We start from the raw sequence: 20711 nt of genomic DNA, 5'->3' as shown, positions 1-20711 counted from the left end.
GGAAACTGGGGCAGGTCTTAGACTAATGGCAACAGAATTAAGCCTCTGAAACCAGATTTGTTCATTGTGCAAGCAAAACTAACAACCAATTCCTTGTATCTTGATCAAATTTAAGTCAAGATCATTTTGTGTCATTTAAATCAAGATCAATTTGTATCTTGATCTTAATAGGTACCAGAAGGGTACCTATTTTTATGTACTACTTTACATCATTTAAAATGTGATAAAATGGTCCAAAATGCAAAAAGTACATGATGGTGCACACTTAAAAGAATTTTCCTTCTTATTTCCACCCCCAAGCAGCCAGCTACCATGTTCTGCCCTTTTAAGTGAGAATTAGGATTGGGGCATTAAGAAGCTTGTCCGAGATCACCCAGCGGTTGAGATCAACCCAGAGGTTGGTAAACTACGGTGCTTGGGCCCAATCTGGCCTACAGACCGTTTTTGTAAATAAAGTTTTATTGGAACACAGTCACGCCTATTCATTCATGTTTCAACCCAGAAGTCCATGGCTATATGTACAGTAGTCTATGGCTATTTTCAAGCTATAACAAGAGTTGAGTCGCTGCAACAGAGGCCACATGGACTGTAAAGCTGAAAATATTAATAATATCCAGCCTTTTAAAGAATAATTTTGCTAAGCCCTGGCCAGACATCTCAAAGAGGGAAAAACTGCCTCTTCAAACATAATGGGATGGGGAGGACAGAGCACAACCTTGGCCCAAATAGAGATGCTGGACAGCTGCTGAGAGGTTCCGCATGACCACTCCCTTCTCAGCCATTTCTTGGACTCCATCCTGTTTCCAGCCTCTGGGGGAAAGTTTAGAGAGTAGTGAAGAAGAAGGCTTGGGATTTAAACAGGCTTGGTTCAAAGCTGATCTAGCTGGGTGATCTCGGACAAGCTTCTTAATGCCCCCAATCCTAAATTTCCTCCTGAGAAAAAGGTAGCGTAATTAATCATGCCTGTCCTATAGTTTCTTCTTAAGAAAGCTAATGGGAAGGGCTTAGCACAATGCCTAACATATAGTGAGTGCCCAATAACCATTACTTATGATTGTGGATATCATCATGATTTCAGGGCTGGAACTAGGTCAACAGGCATTCACTGTAGTTGCAGAACTTAAGTAGGGGGTGGAAGGGAGGAAACACCAAAAAACTCCGTAACGAAGATAAATCATGTTTTAATGCAATCTTTTAACACCCAAATTATTTTTTAAATCCACGATGAGCAGACTATCAAAATTTAAATAGTGCTGGACTAAGCCAAATGGGATCTTAAGGCCCCAAAAGGAAAAATGAATAAAACTTATTCTGTCTTGATATTCTGTTAATCATGCATCTTTTTCTGTTACTTTAGATTTTTAAAAATATTGCTTTAAAATGCTATTTATGAGGAATTTGGGTACCCCTTTAATCTTTGAAGTGAGCACGTCACTTGCTTACGCTAGTCCCGGAGCTAGTTATTTTTAAGCACCCCCGCCATAAAATACTAGAAAAATATCTAGGAGGAAAGCAAGAAGCTGTCAGTTACTGGCAAGTGAGGGAAAAAGAAGACACAATTCTTTACGCCAATGTGTCAGTAACACAATGACCTGTATGTGTACTTCCTATTAACTGAGTCCAGCCCACCGACATTTTCTGTATTGTGCAGAAGACAAAGGAAGCTGTAAATTAATTTGGGTCCTTACTTTAATTACAGGAACCCATGGAATTTCTATCAATTACCTAAAAGTAAAATAGTACAGGCCTGATTTATGTATGTTTCTGCCACTTAAATCATTGTTTTATGAATTCCACACAATTACTTCCTTAAAATCTGTAATCAATATATCAATTAAAACTATGCCCCTACCACTTGCCCTTGAGTTTCACAGAAGTGAATAAATGAGGAATTGATTTTGCATTTTGATAACATTCAGGTTCCCAAGCATTTGCCCATGATATTTTTCTTTTCTTTTCTTTTTTTTTCTTTTTTTTTTTTTTTTTGAGGAGGGAGCAGTATCAGGGTGAAAATTGCAGGGGAAACAATAATTAATCTTCCATTAACTTTAGAATTTGTCCTGATGTGGATCTACTGTTCAACTCTGGCTTTCATGGAACTGTGGAAAACACACTCATTGGCATTGATAAGCATATGGAACAATAAAGAAATTTCTTCTGGAAAATGCTTTTCTAGCCCTTGACAAATAAAACTGACATTGCTGTATCAAGGGGCTTGCTATGGACTGAATTATGTCCTCTCCACCCAAATTCATATGTGGAAGCCGTAACCCCCAATGTGATGGTATTTGGAAATGGGGCTTTTGAGAGGTAATTAGGTTTAGATGAGGTCCTGAGGGTGGGCCCTTCATAAGATTCATGCCCTTATATGAAGAGACACCAAAGAGTGCTCTATTCCCCCCGCCCCCGTCTCTCTCTGTCTCTGTCTCTGTCTTGTGAAAACATGGGAGAAGGTGGCCATCTGTAAGCCAAGAAGAAAGCCCTTGCCAGAACCCAACTTTCTTGGCACCCTGATCTTGGACTTCCAGTCTCCAGAACTTTGAGAAAATGAATGTCTGTGGCTTAAGCCTCCCAGTCTATGGTATTTTGTTATAGCAGCCCAACCTGACTAATACGGTGCAAAACAAAACTTGCTCTTGACAGGGATTTTGTAATCCAAAATGATGTCTAAAAATGATTAGAAAAGACAGACACATTTGCCTATGTAATTAAAAATGTATGGTGGAATGTGAGCAACATCAATCGTCAAAATAGGAAATACATTTGTAACATCTAAACTATTCATAGGTTATCCTCCTAGTGAACAAGTGTCACTCACATGTGAATTGACAATAAAATGAGAAAAAACTAAAACGGGAAGATGTATACTGGAAATTCAAAAAGGTAAAGTCTAAATGAAAAATGTGAAACATGATGATCATTAATAGGAGAAAGGCAGATACAAACTAAAACAAATTGAGATGTTATTTTTCACTATGCAGTTTGCAAAATAGAGCAAAACATGGCAGCGCTGGCAAGAATGCTGGAAGGGAACCAACAGTTCCATGTTTGGGAATGTTAAGTGTAGAAATGGATGTAATTGTACCTAAGGGTATTTGCAAATGTTTTTACTATCGCCTTGTGGAGGGAATATAAAAAGAAGTAGCTTGGGCCAGGTGCAGTGGCTCACACCTGCAATCCCAGCACTTTGGGAGGCCAAGGCGGGCGGATCACGAGGTCAGGAGATTGAGACCATCCTGGCTAACACGGCAATCCCTGTCTCTACTAAAAACTCAAAGAAATTAGCCGGGCATGGTGGCGGGCGCCTGCAGTCCCAGCTACTCAGGAGGCTGAGACAGGAGAATGGCGTGAACCCAGGATGTGGAGTTTGCAGTGAGCCAAGATCACGCCACTGCACTGCAGCCTGGGCGACAGAGTAAGACTCCATCTCAAAAAATAAATAAATAAATAAATAAAAAGTAAAAAGAAGTGGCTTGAATGATTATGGATAGAGAATGGTTGAATTGACTGTCAACCATTTATGCCATTAAACAGTATGAAAATATCTAAAAGCCTTAAAGGGAGACGGTCACAATGTATTATGTGAAACTAAATATGATTGATATATGTAATGCCCATGTAACATCTGTGTATACTCTCTTCTGTAAAGCCAAACTAATAACACACCATCCCCCGCCCCCACCATTGCATGTGTATATGTCCTTTCCTGAATAACCATGGAGAAAATGTAGAAAGATACTGGGTGCCCACACACTTTTAAGGGTTGTTACTGGATAAAGTGGGGATATTATTCCCACATTATTACAATTGTGTGGTGTATGTTTATTTGCACACTTCACACTGATTGCAATGAGCACCTGTTACTATTGTAATTTAAAATATATTCATAAAATCCTGAAGAAAACAAACATTTACATGCTTCTGGAAACATCTACTTCATAGGTAAATAAGGATCTGCGATAGCTCGCTTTGCTAATCTGAATCAGAAGTGAACTTTTTCATTCATGGAACCAATGATTTACCTGTGGATACTTCAACTAATGAAAATGAAATTCATGTTTTAATTTGGAAGAGATGTGGTATGTTCTTTACCTTCCTATTTCTGTCTGGTGCCAATTTTGATGTTGAGCATTCGCCATATGCAAAACAGTGCTGGCAATAATACACCTAGTACCTTTCCCCTCAACAAGAGGAGCAGGCTGACCAATGGCCTTCGGAATGGAATGAACAGTCCACATACCAGCAGCCCTGCCCGTTTCACTAAACCTTTCTCTTAAGGGGTTGAATTGTTTCTATTGAAAGCCTATTGAAAAATATTAATTGCAAATGTTTTCCATTTGATACTAGGCGATCTTGCCTAATTCTCCAGAGTTTTGTTGTTTCTTCATTTAAGTTGGAGAGAAAGCAGGCCCATTTTGTACTCTGGATGAGAGTAGTTTATTAGGATGTGTAAGAGGATGCATGATGACCTGTGACGCAATTTGAACGAGGGTTTTAAACCTGCATGAAGTTCAGGGCTGAGGGAGAAAAACTGGAGTCATTTGGGGTCCGATGGAAGAGTCTATGGAATTAGTTGTAGGGACACAAAGTTATCAGTGAAAATCTTTCTCTTAATACTTTTATGTGTCCTTGGTCACGTTATTAGGATGATTCACTTAATGGGGGAGAAAACCTCACTGTTATGCAAAAATGCATCCTCAAAAGCAGATAACTTCAGTAGGAATTATTTTCATTACAGACTAATTCAGCAGGGTTGCTTTAAAAACCGTCTCCCCTACTGCATTTAAGGATGTTATTTACAGATGATTAGCTATTTGACTAGGAAGAGGTACAATTTAAGTCTTAAAAAAAAAAAAAACAATCAAAGGCCAGTTAAAGATCCATGGAGGAAAAAAACGCAAAAACCAAAAACGAAGCTCCAGAGTTATCTTGGAAGTCAGTAGACACATAGGATCCAACATACAAAAGTCTAATTTACACACATCTTTCTTCAGGAGTACAACTGATAAACAGAAATGAGGAACACATGCATTTTCAAGTTAAAAAACAAGAGCATCCTACACAATTGCTGAAAAGTATGGTAGCCTCAGCTTTGAGGGCAATGGTTGGATTCCTAGAGAAAAAGCCTGCACCCATCAGAGCGCAAAGATAAAATACGTGACTCGCAGCCTTGTGCAAATCGAAACTGTTGGAAGGAGAAAAATCCTGGATGACCATGAATATAACTCGGGTGTGTGTGTGTATGCACAAGCCTGCATGCAAAAATGACCCTTTATGTGCCGGCTGACCTGTTGCAGGCAGTGGGGAATGGTTTTGTAGTAGAATATGCATCTAATCTGGAAGAGAAAAACCGAAGTGAATGTTGCCGAGCCAGCAATCCACAAACAGCCTAGACCAAAAAGCCCATAAAGGAGAAAGGAAACCGCAGCAATGTATCTTAGGGATGTGCAGATAAACTTAACATTCAACACCAATGCACAGCCTGCAAATAGAAATAACCGAAGGCCCCTCTGCCTACCTAATTGGAGAGGGAGGGATCTCAGAATTGGTCACCATTACAAAATACTAATCGAGCTTGACAATCTGAATACCCTTGCTTAAGCATCAACAAGTGAAGATTCTTAATGTAAGAAACTAGTTTTCGTTTTGCTTTTTAATGGGGTAGTAAAATTAGCTATTTTCTTTAAAACTGCTCTATTGAAGGGTGTTTATTTTGTTTCATATTTTTGAAAAAAAATTGCTATGAACCTAAGTTCTCAAGAATGAGAGAATAGATTAAAATATAATATAATGAAACAGAATACTATGGGTCCATTAACATATTTTTATAAAAAGCACATGGCATGATAAAATAAAATGTGCAGGTGATATGACTGATACAATTTAGAAATGAAGGATGTTGGATGCACATTATATAATTTCATAATTGTAAATTTTTACTTTAAACATAGAAAAAAACGTACAGTTACACACAGTGCAGTGATATTGCCACTTTGTATTTTTAATACTAAAATAGACCCTTTAAATTGGAGATCAGTACATTTCTTCTGTAAATAGCCAGACTGTTAAATGTTAGGCTTTGCAGGCCACCTAGGTCTCTGGCACATTCTTTGTTTTTGTTTCGTTTATTCAATCTTTGGAAAATCTAAAAACCATTCTTTGTTCATAAGCCTTGTAACACAGGCCACGGGCTGGGTTGGGTGGCCCTTGCTTTAGATGGTTTCATTTTCTCTGTATGCTTCAGCTGTTTTATTATGGAGAATTTGGGAAATATTTTTCAAGTGATGTGAGAGATGCTTCCCCAATTCACTTTAGAATAGCTATGCCAATTCAAACTAGCACACTTTTGGAGTTGATTGTTTTATTCACTTCTGTAAAGAAAATTGAAATGTAGATATGTCATATCATCATATAGAGCCATACTGTCCAATATGGTAACCATTAGCCCTACATGGCTAATTAATGTAACATAAAAATGAGTGCCTCAGTTCCATCAGCACTGTGCTGGATAGCATAAAGATTTTATCCCAGACACTTCTATAGGACCGCAATGTTAGAGAAAAAAATAATACTCTAGGACCCAGCCCTATGGTAAGTTTTGGCACACCAACTCTCCTTCAGAAAATAATATAGACGAGGAAGGCTAGGTAAATGGAACAGCAATCAGATTTAGTCAAATGGACTCAGAAAGGTAGCTGAAGGTTGAATAATTTTCCCAGGTTCAGAAGACAAATCTATTACACACTGGCTCTGGGATTGCCCTCCATTTCCTCAGTTGTAAAGCAAATATTGTGATACCTACCTGGTGCTGGTTTTGAGAGGAATACACAAGGCTGGACATGTGAAAATGTGTAGTAACATTACAATTTCAGGAGATACATGCACACACATTTACGCTGGCCCAAGGAGGCCTTTCTGAATTTGTTGTCACAAATTGAGAAAGAACCACTTCTTGCCAGTATGTTTAGATTTGGGCTTGGGAGGCACAGAAAAATGTCTTGCATTTAATTAATGCCAAAATTGCCATTAAAGATTATACTCTGGGCCAGGCGCGGTGGCTCACGCCTGTAATCCCAGTACTTTGGGAGGCTGAGGTGGATCGATCATCTGAGGTCAGGAGTTTGAGACCAGCCTGGCCAAGATGGGGAAACCTCGTCTCTACTAAAAATACAAAAATCAGTGGGAGTGGTGGTACATGCCTATAATCCCGGCTACTTGGGAGGCTGAGTCATGAGAATTGCTTGAGCCCAGGAGGCGGAGGTTGCCGTGAGCTGAGATGGCACCACTGCACTCCAGCCTGGGTAACAGAGCAAGACTTTGTTTCAAAACCTCTAACTGTGAGAAACAACTGACCTCCTGAAGACTTCAGACCCTTGGGTGGGTCACATTATATTTTTGGTTCCCTGTGACTGCTGGTAACCTTTGCCCCAACAGTGAGGAGGTTGGTTTTCCTCAGCTTCACAATTTAGGAAATGAAGATGTTTGGTTTTGGCATGATGGCGAGGATTCTCCTGTGTCTCTTATCCCTTGAGCCTGGTACTCCTGCTCTCCTCCCCTCCCTGCCTTTTACAACTACTCTGAGAAACAGCCCCCACCCCCACTCCAGGCATCCAGACTCACTTTTAAGCATTGACCCTAAAGACGACTCATTCTGCAGTTATGGGAACTTCACAGGATTTACACACACTGTATAAAACTGATGTTAGTTAAAGTTTCAGCTGTGGCTGGGAGATTCTTTAAGAAGGGGTATACCCTCTGGGAGAACATGGTAGACTCAGTGGCGGCTTTAATTCTTCTACCTGCTCTGGGAATTGGGGTGAGGATAGGGCATCCTTCAACCCAGAGCATCCATCCGAGGCAGAGAAATCTTCGATTCTTCCATGTAAATGTTGTGATCTATTTCCTGTATTTATTTTGGGTCTTTTCCCTCCAGCACTTGATGGCTATACTTATCTATGTTGAAAAGTGCCCCGACTTTTTAAAAGACAATTCTTTATTGTTGCTGCCCCTGCACTTGATTAAATGAGGGGGGAACCACATTTCTCTCTCTGCTGCTCCTCCTCCTCCTCCCTTGATTAAATGAGGGGGGAACCACCTTTCTCTCTCTGCTGCTCTTCCTCCTCCTCCTCATTGGAATTACATGGCAAAGGATAGAACAGCCTTGCAAACAAGTGACTAGCTGCAGGCTAGTGGTATTTTCCATCGTGAGACCACTGTGTACAAGAATCCTGGTCAAGCATCTTTTATTACGTGAGGGTGCCTTTGGAGTGGCCTGTATATGCTATTTAAACTATTTTTATATTAATTTGCAAAGCTAGGATAGAAGGCAGGCAATGAGCTAAAGCTTCCCACCCTCCCAAGCCCCTCCCCACCAACCCCATGCCCACATTCCCAACCATTGGACCCAATCCTGACGGATCTAACAAAGAATGTCCAGGACGTCTGGGAAGAGGCATGGGAGACAGACATGCTTATGAAAATTAACTTCACCTCAGAGAAAGCCACAAGAGAGGGTGGGGTAGAGGGAGGGGGAGAGAACTTACATGGCAGGGAAGGTGATTGGACTCAGATTTATGTCACAAAACAAAAAGAGCCACGACAGTGGGCTTACTTGCAGAAGTATATACAAGTGAACTGGGGGCACTGTACATGGAAGATCCCTCCTGGTTGGCCTGGCACAACAGGACCGTGCCTACGAAAGAGAGAGAGAGATGGTATCTGGTTTGGGAATCGGTACACTACACCTGAGAGATCACGGCAATGCAACCGAGAAACGCAGAGAAATGAAAACACAGCCACATCCCAGAGCGCAGGACAAGGGCACCATACAAAGCCCCCTGCCTTAGCCAAAGGGAATCAATGGAAACCCCCCCACCCACCACAACCCGACCCACCAAGCACATGTCATTACTTTTCACACGGGGTTGTGTAGCGGACTCTGGTTGCCCCAGGGCCCAGGTTCAGATCAGAATGGAAGCAGCATGGCATACTGAAAAGGGAACTTGAGAAATATTTGAGGGAACTAGACAGTAAGCCTGACTCAGACACCTCTTCACTGTGTGATCTTGGCAAGTCACTGTACCTCTCTGTGCCTCGGTGTTTCCATCTGGAAAATAGGGGTAAATATACCTACCTCCAAAAAGGGCTGTGCATCATATGATTGGAGATGTACCCAGGGCAGGGGCTGGCATGTAATAATCACTCAATCAATAGTAAGCATACATGTTGATAGGTTTAGAGAAAACGGTACATTCCTTCAAATGTCAGTCTTTCCGAATCAGTTCTTCAGAGGAAGAACAGAAGTAAGGCAGAGAAAGAAAAATTGCAACTTTTTGCCATCCCTGGGACCCACCCTGGACCCACACTGGACACTGGGTGAGAGAATCTTCGGCTTCTGTTTTCCCACTTTCTTCCCTAAAGCTCTCTCCCTTCCAGCTAGAGAGGATGCCTAGCTCATCCTGCAAACTGCGGCTGCATTGCAGCAATGACTTGCCTCCTCCTGATTTAAAGCGAAGGGCATTGGGTTTATCCTTTCAAGATGGAATTTTACAGCGGCAAATAACGGTGGAATCCTGAGATACCTCCTCAATCTATGACAGATTTTGAACAACCACCCACTCCAGGGATGACCGGGGTCAGGAATTGTCAGGGTATCAATTCTACTTTCCCACTGCTGCAAAACTCAAACTCCAAGACTTTGAAAATAATTAGAATTCTGAGGAGTTTTAAGGCCATTACTGGTGATGGAAATACCTCCCTGTGGTTTCTGGTCACTTCCTTGGCTGGGGAAGGTCAACCGCCCCAGTTTGATTTGGATTCCCCTGTCAGGACCACCACGGGAAAGCAGTCTCCCATGATAAGAGGCCAACCTTACAAGTGCACCCCCAGAACAGGGAACTTTTCTATATCCTTGGAGACTTGCCCTAGGGAATGGTTCTATGCTCCTTCTGTATCTTCCCTACGATCAACAAAAATGTAGTTGAAACTTCCAAAGCGTGTGGGTTCCTGCCACAGAGAGGGACTGCACGGTGACGTCCTCAAGAAACAGTAAACCAGACACAATTCTTTCTCACCCATCTCACTCTTCCCCTGTTACCAGTCTGACAACTCCATCCACTCTTTCCCAGGGAGAAGCAGCCCAGGGCCAGAGGTTCTACCTGAAGGAATGTCCCAGAGTTCTTTTCGATCTGGTTTCCCATTCTTATAGCTGGAGAAGAGCCACTCCTCACCCCCAAAATAGCCCTTCACACAACAGTGAAATTAACTCGAAATTAACAAAACTTCTCTGTGTAGTAAATATATTAAGAGTCTGGCAGAGTGTCAGTCATGATTCACCTGTGCTAAACTAGTAGTTCTTTCTTCTTCTTCATTTAAAAACAGTTTATCGACCAGGTGTGGTGGCTCATGCCTGTCATTCCAGTACTTTGGGAGGCAGAGGCAGGTAGATCACCTGAGGTTAGGAGTTCGAGACCAGCCTGGCCAACATGGTGAAATCCTGTCTCTACTAAAAGCACAAAAATTAGCTAGGTGTGGTGGCGGGCGCCTGTAATTCCAGCTATTCAGGAGACTGAGGCAGGAGAATCGCTTGAACCTAGGAGGTGGAGGTTGCAGTAAGCCGAGATCACGCCATTGCACTCCAGCCTGGCTGACAAGAGCAAAACTCCATCTCAAAAAAAAAAAAGTTTATCACAACATATGAGATGATACTTTAAGTGGTTTAACCTCGCCTCAGGTATTTCCAGTTTTAGCAGGTCACTGGGGATTAACAGCAAACAAACCAAACTCCAAAGAATGGAGATGGGGATATGAAACCAACCAAGGGGAGGCAAGCTACCTACCAGTAAAGACAGTTAGTCCCCACTACAGTCAGTCCCCTCTACAGTCAGTGCTGTTTATCAATGAGTACTCCTGTGTGACTCTGCAGTGGTTATCCATGTGCTTCTTCTCACTGCTAGAAATCTTAGAAAGAAATGAATGTGTTTCTATAGGATATACAGAGAGTTATCAGATCGGAATCATCTAGGATAGGATCCTAGCAGGTGGATTTGGGGAATGCTCCTCAACCTTCTCTCCTGTGCACGCCTGGTTTAAAAAAACACTTTTAAAATCAGATATGAAGTTTCTTGGGGTGCTTAAATTTCAAAAGAAAAATGTGTAACTGTAACAAAAACATACACAGAAGGACATTTCAGTATCGTATGGTTAAAACCCTTGGGTCAATTTTCAATATCCTCTATGCAATTTATAGAATTCCACTGGGACACAGCACAGATTTTTGCCTGGAAAGCTAACCTAGGGCAGGGCATAATGAAGCATTCCTAATTTTTTTAATGCTGTGGATTCGGAGAACCTGGACTGAAATAACTTCTTTGGATACTTTCTTAGTAGTAAAAAAAAAAAAAAAAAAATCTTTATGCAATGATTTTGACCTTTTGTAAAACAAAATCTACGCCTTCACAGGACTTGGTTTTTGTTTTATCTAAAAGCATCCTCCATTTTAATTTGCAAAGTACTTACTGTATGTTCCCTTAGTGCTTTGTGACCTTTTCTTAAAAGGACGCTTTGAATTCAACAAAACCAAAGCAGCAGAGAACACTGCAACCTCCATGCATTTTTTTTGGGCAGGGAAGGGTAAGTGTGTTTGTTTTAAAAAGTAAGTCAAATAGGTAATAAGGTACAAGCAGCAGTATGGAGAGTGCCTACAAGGTCATTCAAAGCACTTCTTAATATAGCTTCAACATAGCTCTTCAGTGAGTCCACTGAGCTGGATCTTCTATCTGTCTCTAGCCTTCAACATAAACCTTCTACTGCCAAATGCCAGGAAACTTCATCTGTATCACATGGTGACATCCTGTACTTCTCAGACTTCTGTGCTTTTATCAAATTCCTTATAATCTAAGGATGGCAACTGGGGTCAATTCATACCGCTACCTACCCATTCTTTAGCCAGAACGGAATTAATCAATTTCAATATTATCCTTTCCTATTGGCCTGGAATCCTCCCAATCATTCTCAACACAGCCAGTAGGCAATGATTGCCACTTGATTAGAGTGGGTGAAGGGGATGAAACCTTCATGCCATTCCTGCTCTTAGAGTTAGATTAGACCATTTCAAATTGACTTTTTTTTTTTCTTTTTCTTTTTTGGTCAAATAGAATTGAATGTTGCCACGTTCATGTGGTTCAACTTAAAAAAAAAAAAAGGGGGGGGGCTTCCCCTGTCCTCCTCCAACATAGTTTAAAAGTGACCTCTTCTCTCCCTAGTCCTTAGGAGTGAATTAGTTATTACCTATTCTATGCTTTTATCTTACATTTTTAAACCTCCCTGATAGATCCTTCGTGGTCCTGTACTACAATTTTCTACTTACACATTGGTCGTCTGAACTACAAAATCCACCTGGGGTAGAGCCAAATCATACCCATCTTTTCATCCCCAACACCTAGGAAAATACCTGATCCTTAAAAGGATTAATGCATATGATTGAATTATAATACATTTTTAAAAAGAACTCTCCACTTCTACCCTCTTTACTAAAAATAGTTTTTTTTTTCAACCAATCCTTCTTCCGCCTGTTGTTCATGGCAGGAAATTTGCATGCCTAAAGTTCAAATAGATTTGCACACTACATCTAACTTTTATAGATTGAAATAGCTTCAATCTATTTCACGTGTTTTCTCTTCTTTCCTGGTTCTTATAAAGTTGGCTCATCCACTCTAACAAGAAAACTGGGCAGCCTGTACTGTCGATGACTGTATCAGCACCTGGCAGAGCCTGGGTTCCATGGGACAGACCTCAATCTCAGAATAATCAGAGCCCGTTCCAAAGCCTGTCACACTCGCCCGCTCTGAGTGCCGGGATCATCGGTATCCCCACATCCTGGCAAGATGTCCCATAGCCACTCTCCAGCAGGATTTTGAATCCTCCAGTGAGGAAGGGAGTAAGCCAGTGCCAAGGTCTTAGATGGGGCATCGGAACCATTTCTGCTGAGCAGTAGTCTCCATACAGTATGTAGGGGATCATTCCTGGCCCCTGAAAGGGGCAGGGACAAGCCTAGAAGGGATGTTTCCCATCACAGACAGGAAGGAGGAAGTGTTGAAAACTGTTTACTCTGCTGCCAACCCCTAAGTGAGGAAAACTGGTCTCAAACTGGAACAGCAGTGCAGTTTCACACCTCCATGCCTTTGCAGAGGCTTTGTCTTTTTCCAGGAAATCTTTTCCTCACTCTAGATAACATCCTTTCTGGACTCAGCTCTGGCTTCTCCTAGAAACCCTATCTACGTACCTTTGTCTGGTGGAGTTCAGCTTCCTTTCTCCTCTTTTTAAAATTGTGTTGTGTAATCTATTTAATGAGTGTCTTCCCCCCTTGATGCTACTAATCCAAAGAGATCAGGAATCATCCCCCATTGATGCTACTAATTCAAAGAGATCAGGAATCATGTGTTTATCTTCCTGTCCTCATGAGTCCAGGAACCTAGACTAAGGGGCAGGAAGCAAATGAAGAGAGAATCCGAAGGTTTCTGATAGGCAGCCATGCTACACTTGCAAGAAATAAAATGCGGGATGGGAAGGAAGAAAAGAAATGGCAATGTCTGCCCCTTCCCTTTTAGTATCAAATGGGCACAGTTCCAAGCCAGTACATGGTGAATAACTAGAACTTTTCCTACATAATTTCTGAATTAAAAAAAAAAATGTGAATGGAACATCCCAACTGCCTGGCAACTGGGAGTGGCCAATTAGCTTCATGAGCTCGAAGATTAAAATGGGTTAGGAAATCCGGAGGATGCTCTTGAAGACACAAAGAACAGCTAGACTTTATGAAATAGCTAAGATGGAATGAGTACCCTGAGGCCCCCATGCAGGAAGTTTCTGTATATGTCATGCACTGTCTGTACCTCTAATACAGGAGTTATTAAGAAATTATTTTAGGCAGATAGTAAGAGTAAAGGTTCTAGGTGGAAATTTTCCTGTAATAAGAAACCACCCCCAAACCATCGCTTTTATAACAGAAAAGACTGCTCGAAGGGCTGGGCGGGCAAGCTTTGATATGCAAATACCAGCCATTAGGAACAGGGTTCACTCAGTGTGGCGATTCCTGCTGTCTTCTCCTTGTCACCACCTGTGCCCAGTGTATTGGCCACCTCCAGATAACACCATGTGTTCAGAACATCATGGCGACCCGCATTTACATACTAAGGTGGGAGGGCCAGGTTTTTTGCAGGCTACATAAATGACACAGCTGGCCAAACCAATCCCCTGGGCTCTATGCAAATCAGACACCGCCTCCTCAAGCCTCCCCTATAATCTACCACTTTTCTGCCACACACAGGCTTTCTCTGTTCCATTCCCCACTCTCTGGTCTCTGTATGGGGAAGCTGTTCTTTTCTTTCTTGCTCCTTTCTTGCCTATTACACCTTTCGTTCCTTAAAACCACTCCACGTATGTCCACATTGTTAATCCTATCGGCGCAAAACCAACAACCTTGGCATTTCTCCAGTCATCAGAACCGTATCACCTCTACAAGCCTCTACTGTGTGCTGGTGCAGTCATACAAAAATAGAACTCTCCACTGAGGTCTGGCTTTCCTAATGTCACTCAGCTGAGGAAGGGAGCTTACTCTGGAAAGAGGGCTAAGAGGAGAACTCTAGAACCCTGCAGGGCAATGTCAGAGTAGTCCAAGTGCTTATTAGTCCCTCTGCCTCTAGTGCTCAGCCAGGAAACTATGGTGTAGTGAGTATTATCATTCATTTGGCAGGTACTTATTGGCATCTACTAGTCTATGTGCCAGGCACCGTGCTGGGCTTTGGGGGCACATCTGTTGAACTCCATGTGCTTTTCCAGAGGATGACATGTTATCACTTTTAGTGCTCATATGTTCAGTAACAAATGTATACATGAAAAGAAACAAAAGAATGATTCTGAATTTCAAACCAAACCTTAGCCTACATAATTAGTCACATTGCTCACTGAGATAAGTATAATTATTCGAGAACAATTTTTATTAGATATAACTATTATGGCTTTGGCCAAAATTCTACATTTCTGCTATATAATGCTATCAAAACTGAAAGTTTAGTAGTAATAGGAATCAATGCTAGAAATGTTTTGATTCTACGTAAAGAAAAAGCTTTTTTCAATATTTGCCAAAGAATATTTACTTTGCATTTGTCCCTGCATAATAGGGGTCTGATGCCATTAGTCCTCCTTTACTGGCATTAAAAAAGTGGCACAGAACAACTAAGTCCTTTGCCAAAAACCTTACCAATCAGAGGTAAATTTTAGGTGAAAAACAAGCTATTTGGGTTCCTAAATTGTCATTCATGTCATCAATGACTCCTTCCTTCAGTCCATTGTTGTAGAATCGTTTTTAAATGCTATAACTCTGAGTACTTTAGAATGTGACTTTACTTACAGAGAGGCCTTTAAAGGTGTAATTAAGTTAAAATGAGGCCATATGGGTGGGCCTTAATCTGACACATCTTACAAGAAGAGGGAAACCCATGTGGAGAGAGAGGAAAAGATAGTCATCTGCAAGCCAAGGAGAGAGGCCTCAGAAGAAACCAACCCTGCCGACACCATGATCTCAGACTTCCAGCATCCAGAATTACGAGAAAATAAATTTCTGTTGTTTAAGCCAGGGTTCCCCAATCCCTGGGCCATGGACCTTACTGGGCCACACAGCAGGTGGTGAGCTTCAGGTGAGCGAGCAAAGCTTCATGTGTATTGACAGCCGCTCCTCATTGTTCGTGTTACTGCCTGAGCTCCACCTCCTGTCAGATCAGTGGCAGCATTGGATTTTCACAAAAGTGTGAATCTTATTGTGAACTGAGCTAGGGATCTTGGTTGTGTGTTCCTTATGAGAATCTAATGCCTGTTCTGTCACTGCCTCCCATCACCCCCAGATGGGACTGTCTAGTTGCAAGAAAACAAGCCCAGGGCTCCCACTGATTCTACATTATGGCGAGTTGTATAATTAATTCATTATCTATTACAATGTAATAATAATAGAAATAAAGTACACAAGAAATGCACTTGAATCATCCTGAAACCATCCCCACTACCTGGTCTGTGGAAAAACTACCTTCCACAAAACCCAACCCGGGTGCCAAAATGGTTGGGGACTCTGGTTAAGCCATCCAGTCTGTGATACTTTGCTATGGCAGCACTAGCCAACTACTACACCTACCTACCTTATAATGAGGGTCCCCTCCAAAGTGACCCACAAGCCTCAAACTTCTCTTGGACTTAGAAGCCAAAGAGGTTGCCATGAAGTCCCTAGCAATGGAGGTGACTGCTTTCAATTGACAGATTTATCCAAAATTTACCCAAAGCCCCAATGGACTGTGGATACTTTTACAGTCACACATTTTTGAACACCAGACTAGCATTGAGCTAATCCATGTAAGAATATTTTCACAGTTAATCCCTAATGCTTTTACATCAGCCTGAAAGATGAGCTTCTCTGAAGGGTTATGGTAGAATTTTAAGTATAGGGATATTTCCATTTGGGCACAGATGTTGCAGAAAAAACATTGCTCTGTATGTTTACTTCTTATAAATCAAATCATGTTTTAATTGTATCAAGGGATTTCCATATTTAAAGGGGCCTTGAAGCGAATCTGTCTATAGTGTAAATAATCCCTCACTCCAATTTATTTTTATAAGCTTTGGTTTTCATAACATTCAAAAAGAAATACACCACTTCTTGTTCGTTTCCTCTTTTTGCTTTTTATTTTGACATCACTTGAGAACTTTTGGAAAAGTCACAAGAATAATACAAAGAAGAAGTATTTGTTCCTTGACTATTTATTGTTTGAAAATTGTAATGACTCACTCGAACTGTTCACTTAATCTCCTGAAGCCAAAATTTAGGCTAATAATGGCAGTGACAGAAAATATTTAACTTAATATGATAAACCTAACAATAAGAGTTCCCAAAGTGTTTTACTGAATACCTGAGAAACACTGGGTATCCTGCTCAACTTTAACTTAGATTATCATTTACTCTTAATGACCCGGTAGGACAGACACTATTTTTATACCCATTTAATAGATGAGGATATTGAAGCATAGAGAACTCTTTTTCCTTGCCCGAGGGGACACAGATCTTGTGATGCTGACTGCGAATCATACCAACCAGATTCCTGGACCCATGGTTCTAACAATCATCTTCTCAATCAAGTGCTGACCAACTACAGACTTTTGGCCAAATCCAACTGCTCCCCCTCCCCCGAGCCCCCACCTATTTTTATATGGTCTGTGAGCTAGGAATGCTTTTTACAATTTTAAATGGTTGACAAAAATCACAGTAACATTTGACCAGTGAAAATTGCACAAAACTCAAGTTTCAGTATCTAATAAGTAAAGTTTCATTGGAAGACAGCTACATCTATTCATTTTTGTGTATGGCTGCTTTTCTGCTAAAATGACAGGGCTGAGTAATTGCACAGAGACCTTATGGCCTGCAGAGGCTAAAGTGTTTACTGTCTGGCCCTTTACAGACAAAGTTTGCTAATCAGTGTTCTAAGATCCCTTTACTGCTTGGAAAAATACTAACAGTAACTGTCTCTCAGTACACCATTAGCCCTTCCCCAGGGAGCTGGCACTAAGTATTTCAGAGGCTATCATTTGATCAATACTTGCCAAAAAAAGTAATTTTATTTCATTTTTGTTCAAAACAAACTTTTTTAAAACACAGGCTTTTAAAAATATTTGCTTAAAATTTCTTTTGAATTCATTGTTTTTCAAAACAATAAAACCATTAGGCCAGGTGTGGTGACCCTGCCTGTAATCCCAGCACTTTGGAAAGCCAAGGCAGGCGGATCACTTGAGGCCAGGAGTTCAAGACCAGCCTGGCGAACACGGCAAAACCCGTCTCTAACAAAAAAATACAATAATTAGCCAGGCGTGGTGGCATATGCCTGTCACCCCAGCTACTTGGGCGGCTGAGACACAATAATTGCTTGAACCCGCGAGGGAGAGGTTGCAATGAGCTGAGCTTGCACCACTGCACTCCAGCCTTGATGATGGAGACTCCATCTCAAAAAAGAAAAAAAAAATTCAAAAAATTGTTCCATAGAGTATTTGTGGAGGTCTATCATTTCAGCCACAACAAAAACAATGAAAATAAGTTTTATCTTGCAAGATGTTTGTCCTTCAAAGTTATGGGTGTCAATATATAGATGATAAGACTACTAGGGCCTTGCTTCTCAAACTCTACTATGCTCTGAATCAGCTGGGACTCTTCTAAATGCAGACTCTTATCTAGGGGTTCTGGGGTGGGGCCTGAGACTCTGCATTTCTCATAGGCTTCCGGGGATGCAGATGGTGCTGACAATAGAAAATTGCTAGGGACTACATAGGAACCTCATGTACAGCTAATATTGACAGTGCCCATTAAGGTGGCACTGGGTTTCAGGTGCTATACAAGATGTACTCTACATGCATGTCTTTTTCTTATCAAACCCAAGAGCAAATGAAAGCTGAGAGAAAAAATATAATAAAACTGAACTATATGTCAGTTTTATCTGACTCCAAAGCTCAGACACTCTCTCTCAAAGCTACACCTGTTTATCAATGGTGATACTTGGTCCTGAGTTGATAAAAACACATCATTCAGCATGAGAATGATCAATATCCATTACCCCCATTACAACAAAGCCACATCTAAGAATTCTGAAGCTGCCATCTGGCAGGAAACACCTGACTCTTCCCGGCTAAAGATGTTAGCTAGAACCTCCTGATCATGTTTAAGAATCTACGATAGGGTTTTAAATCCAACCAAGGAAGCCTTTGGGCAGAATGTATCTTCTACAGGTAAGAAAAATCCTACTTGCAAGATTGAAATAAGACATAGAGGAGGAAAATGCAGAGGAGAAATAGTGAACGTTTGAGATTTCTACAGTGTCATTGAAAGAGTATAGGCTTTGAAACTTTTATCTTTGTTTTGTTTCCTGATCTTGCTGACTGCAAGTTGAGTTGACTTTGGGTAAATATCTGTACTTCTCTGAGCCTCAGTGTTTACATCTGTCAAATAGGGACAAAAATGTGTACTTGATCGAATATTACTGTGAGGATTAGAACTACGGCATGAAAGTGTTTGGCAAATAGTAATCAGTAAGTGAATCAATAATAATCATGGAAATAGCAATTATTATTGGGTATCTAAAACAATGATGCTCTGAGGATTTATTTTGGTTTTAAGAAAGGAAATAGCAAATTTATAGCTATTGAACTATTTTGTTTGGCCACTAAACATAATGCTAAACGTAATAGTTAATGGCAAATATTTTAGTATTAAATGAATTGCAAGCACTTATGTTTGGGAGTTTTAATGTGATAAGATATGTCTAGCTTCTAGTGGGAAGTCAGGGGACAGACCATGGGTGTCTGGGCTAGGATTCCTGTTCCGCAGAGCCACGGTAGGCAATGGTGAGAAGCCACTACTTGCTATAATTGAGACATAGCTCCTCCAATTTGGCACATTTCACTTATTTATCTCATAGCCTGTTCCTAAAAAACATTTTAGTTTGCAATCTCTGATTAGGAAAGAAAAATGTAGAAACTGTCATTCAACTGAAAACAGTGGAATTTACAAGTCTCTGCAAAGAACCTAGAAGGCCTTCTATACTCGCTTCTCATCTTCTTGGGAATAAGAGCCTCTAAGATGCCGTAAGAGCCTAAAAACCTGTCTAGAGAGGCTTCTCTATTGTCACTTCTTTCATATTTCAAGTACTATTACAGAACTATTTAGGAGGGACTCTATTTGTGGAATGAGGACGAGATTCTTCATCTTGAATTGCCTTCCTAAGCCTTCTCAGATTAGGCTTAAAATTTTAACCTGACTTTTTTGGTGAGAGTAGAAAATGCATGTCACCTTTCAATCTCACAAAGAGTGACTGGATGAAGTTGTCTATGCCTGCCACAACATACACACACATACTTGCACACACTGCCCCTTCCCCTGCTATGGCTAAAAACAAACATAGTATTTCAGCTAGTGAAAATCGTTTCCAAAAATGAAACAGAATGGGGGGACTTCAATCTTTACAATAACACATGCACATCAAACAAACACTAGAATGAAACAAACAGTTTTTTTTTTTCTTCAGAGGAAATATCAGTGATATTGGGGTGTCTGTGTTTTAAAATGATACTGGGTTTAATACAATAAGTGTGCATCCATTAACCTTTGCGTCAGATTTAAATGTATAACCCATTAACTAATTTAATCTCTCAACAAAATAACAGCCGTTGGCATTATTCTTTGAATAATCCTTGTTTAGTTTCCATAATGGTATACAGCTTAATGAAAAACTCATTAGAATGTAGCATACAGCATAATTAATTCTGGCTGATTCTTTTGGTGTAAATAGCTAATGCAGATGCGGAATTCCATTTTCCACTGGCTTTATTAATTTTTCATAAACTAATATGTCGACTGTAATGTGTTATAACAATTCCATGGAAGTTCCAGAAATGCATTACCTGTCATTGATGTAGTTACTCAAAGTAGGGTTTTGCCACTTGTCAGTTGGTTCTTCAAAAGACAACAGGACGGCTCTGTTTTATACATAGAGAATGAGTATCTACATGTAATTAACAGAAAGGGTATTAAACACTATTGGGTGAATTTACTTCTATTTACACACCAACTTAATTGGTTGGGGGAATAAGAACAACAAATTTTGAAAAGAACCATAAAAGTGGAAAGC

At 40.7% G+C, this 20711-nt stretch overlaps 1 protein-coding gene across 38 annotated transcripts in view; it reads right to left on the bottom strand.

Moving 5' to 3' along the window:
* The window catches only part of RBFOX1 (RNA binding fox-1 homolog 1), a 2503848-nt gene that overhangs the window by 73390 nt on the left and 2409747 nt on the right, over positions 1-20711 (bottom strand). For 29 of the 38 annotated variants that reach the window (XM_054533103.2, XM_054533099.1, XM_054533110.1 and 26 more), the window contains 1 exon segment: positions 8612-8692. The exons of the other annotated variants lie outside the window; for them this stretch is intronic. In XM_054533103.2, the coding sequence (XP_054389078.2) occupies positions 8612-8692 (81 nt within the window). 38 annotated transcript variants of the gene reach the window in all.

This window comes from Pongo abelii, chromosome 18 (assembly GCF_028885655.2).
Source record: "Pongo abelii isolate AG06213 chromosome 18, NHGRI_mPonAbe1-v2.0_pri, whole genome shotgun sequence".
Taxonomy (NCBI): Eukaryota; Metazoa; Chordata; class Mammalia; order Primates; family Hominidae; genus Pongo; species Pongo abelii.
This window is presented reverse-complemented; position numbering and strand designations above follow the sequence as displayed.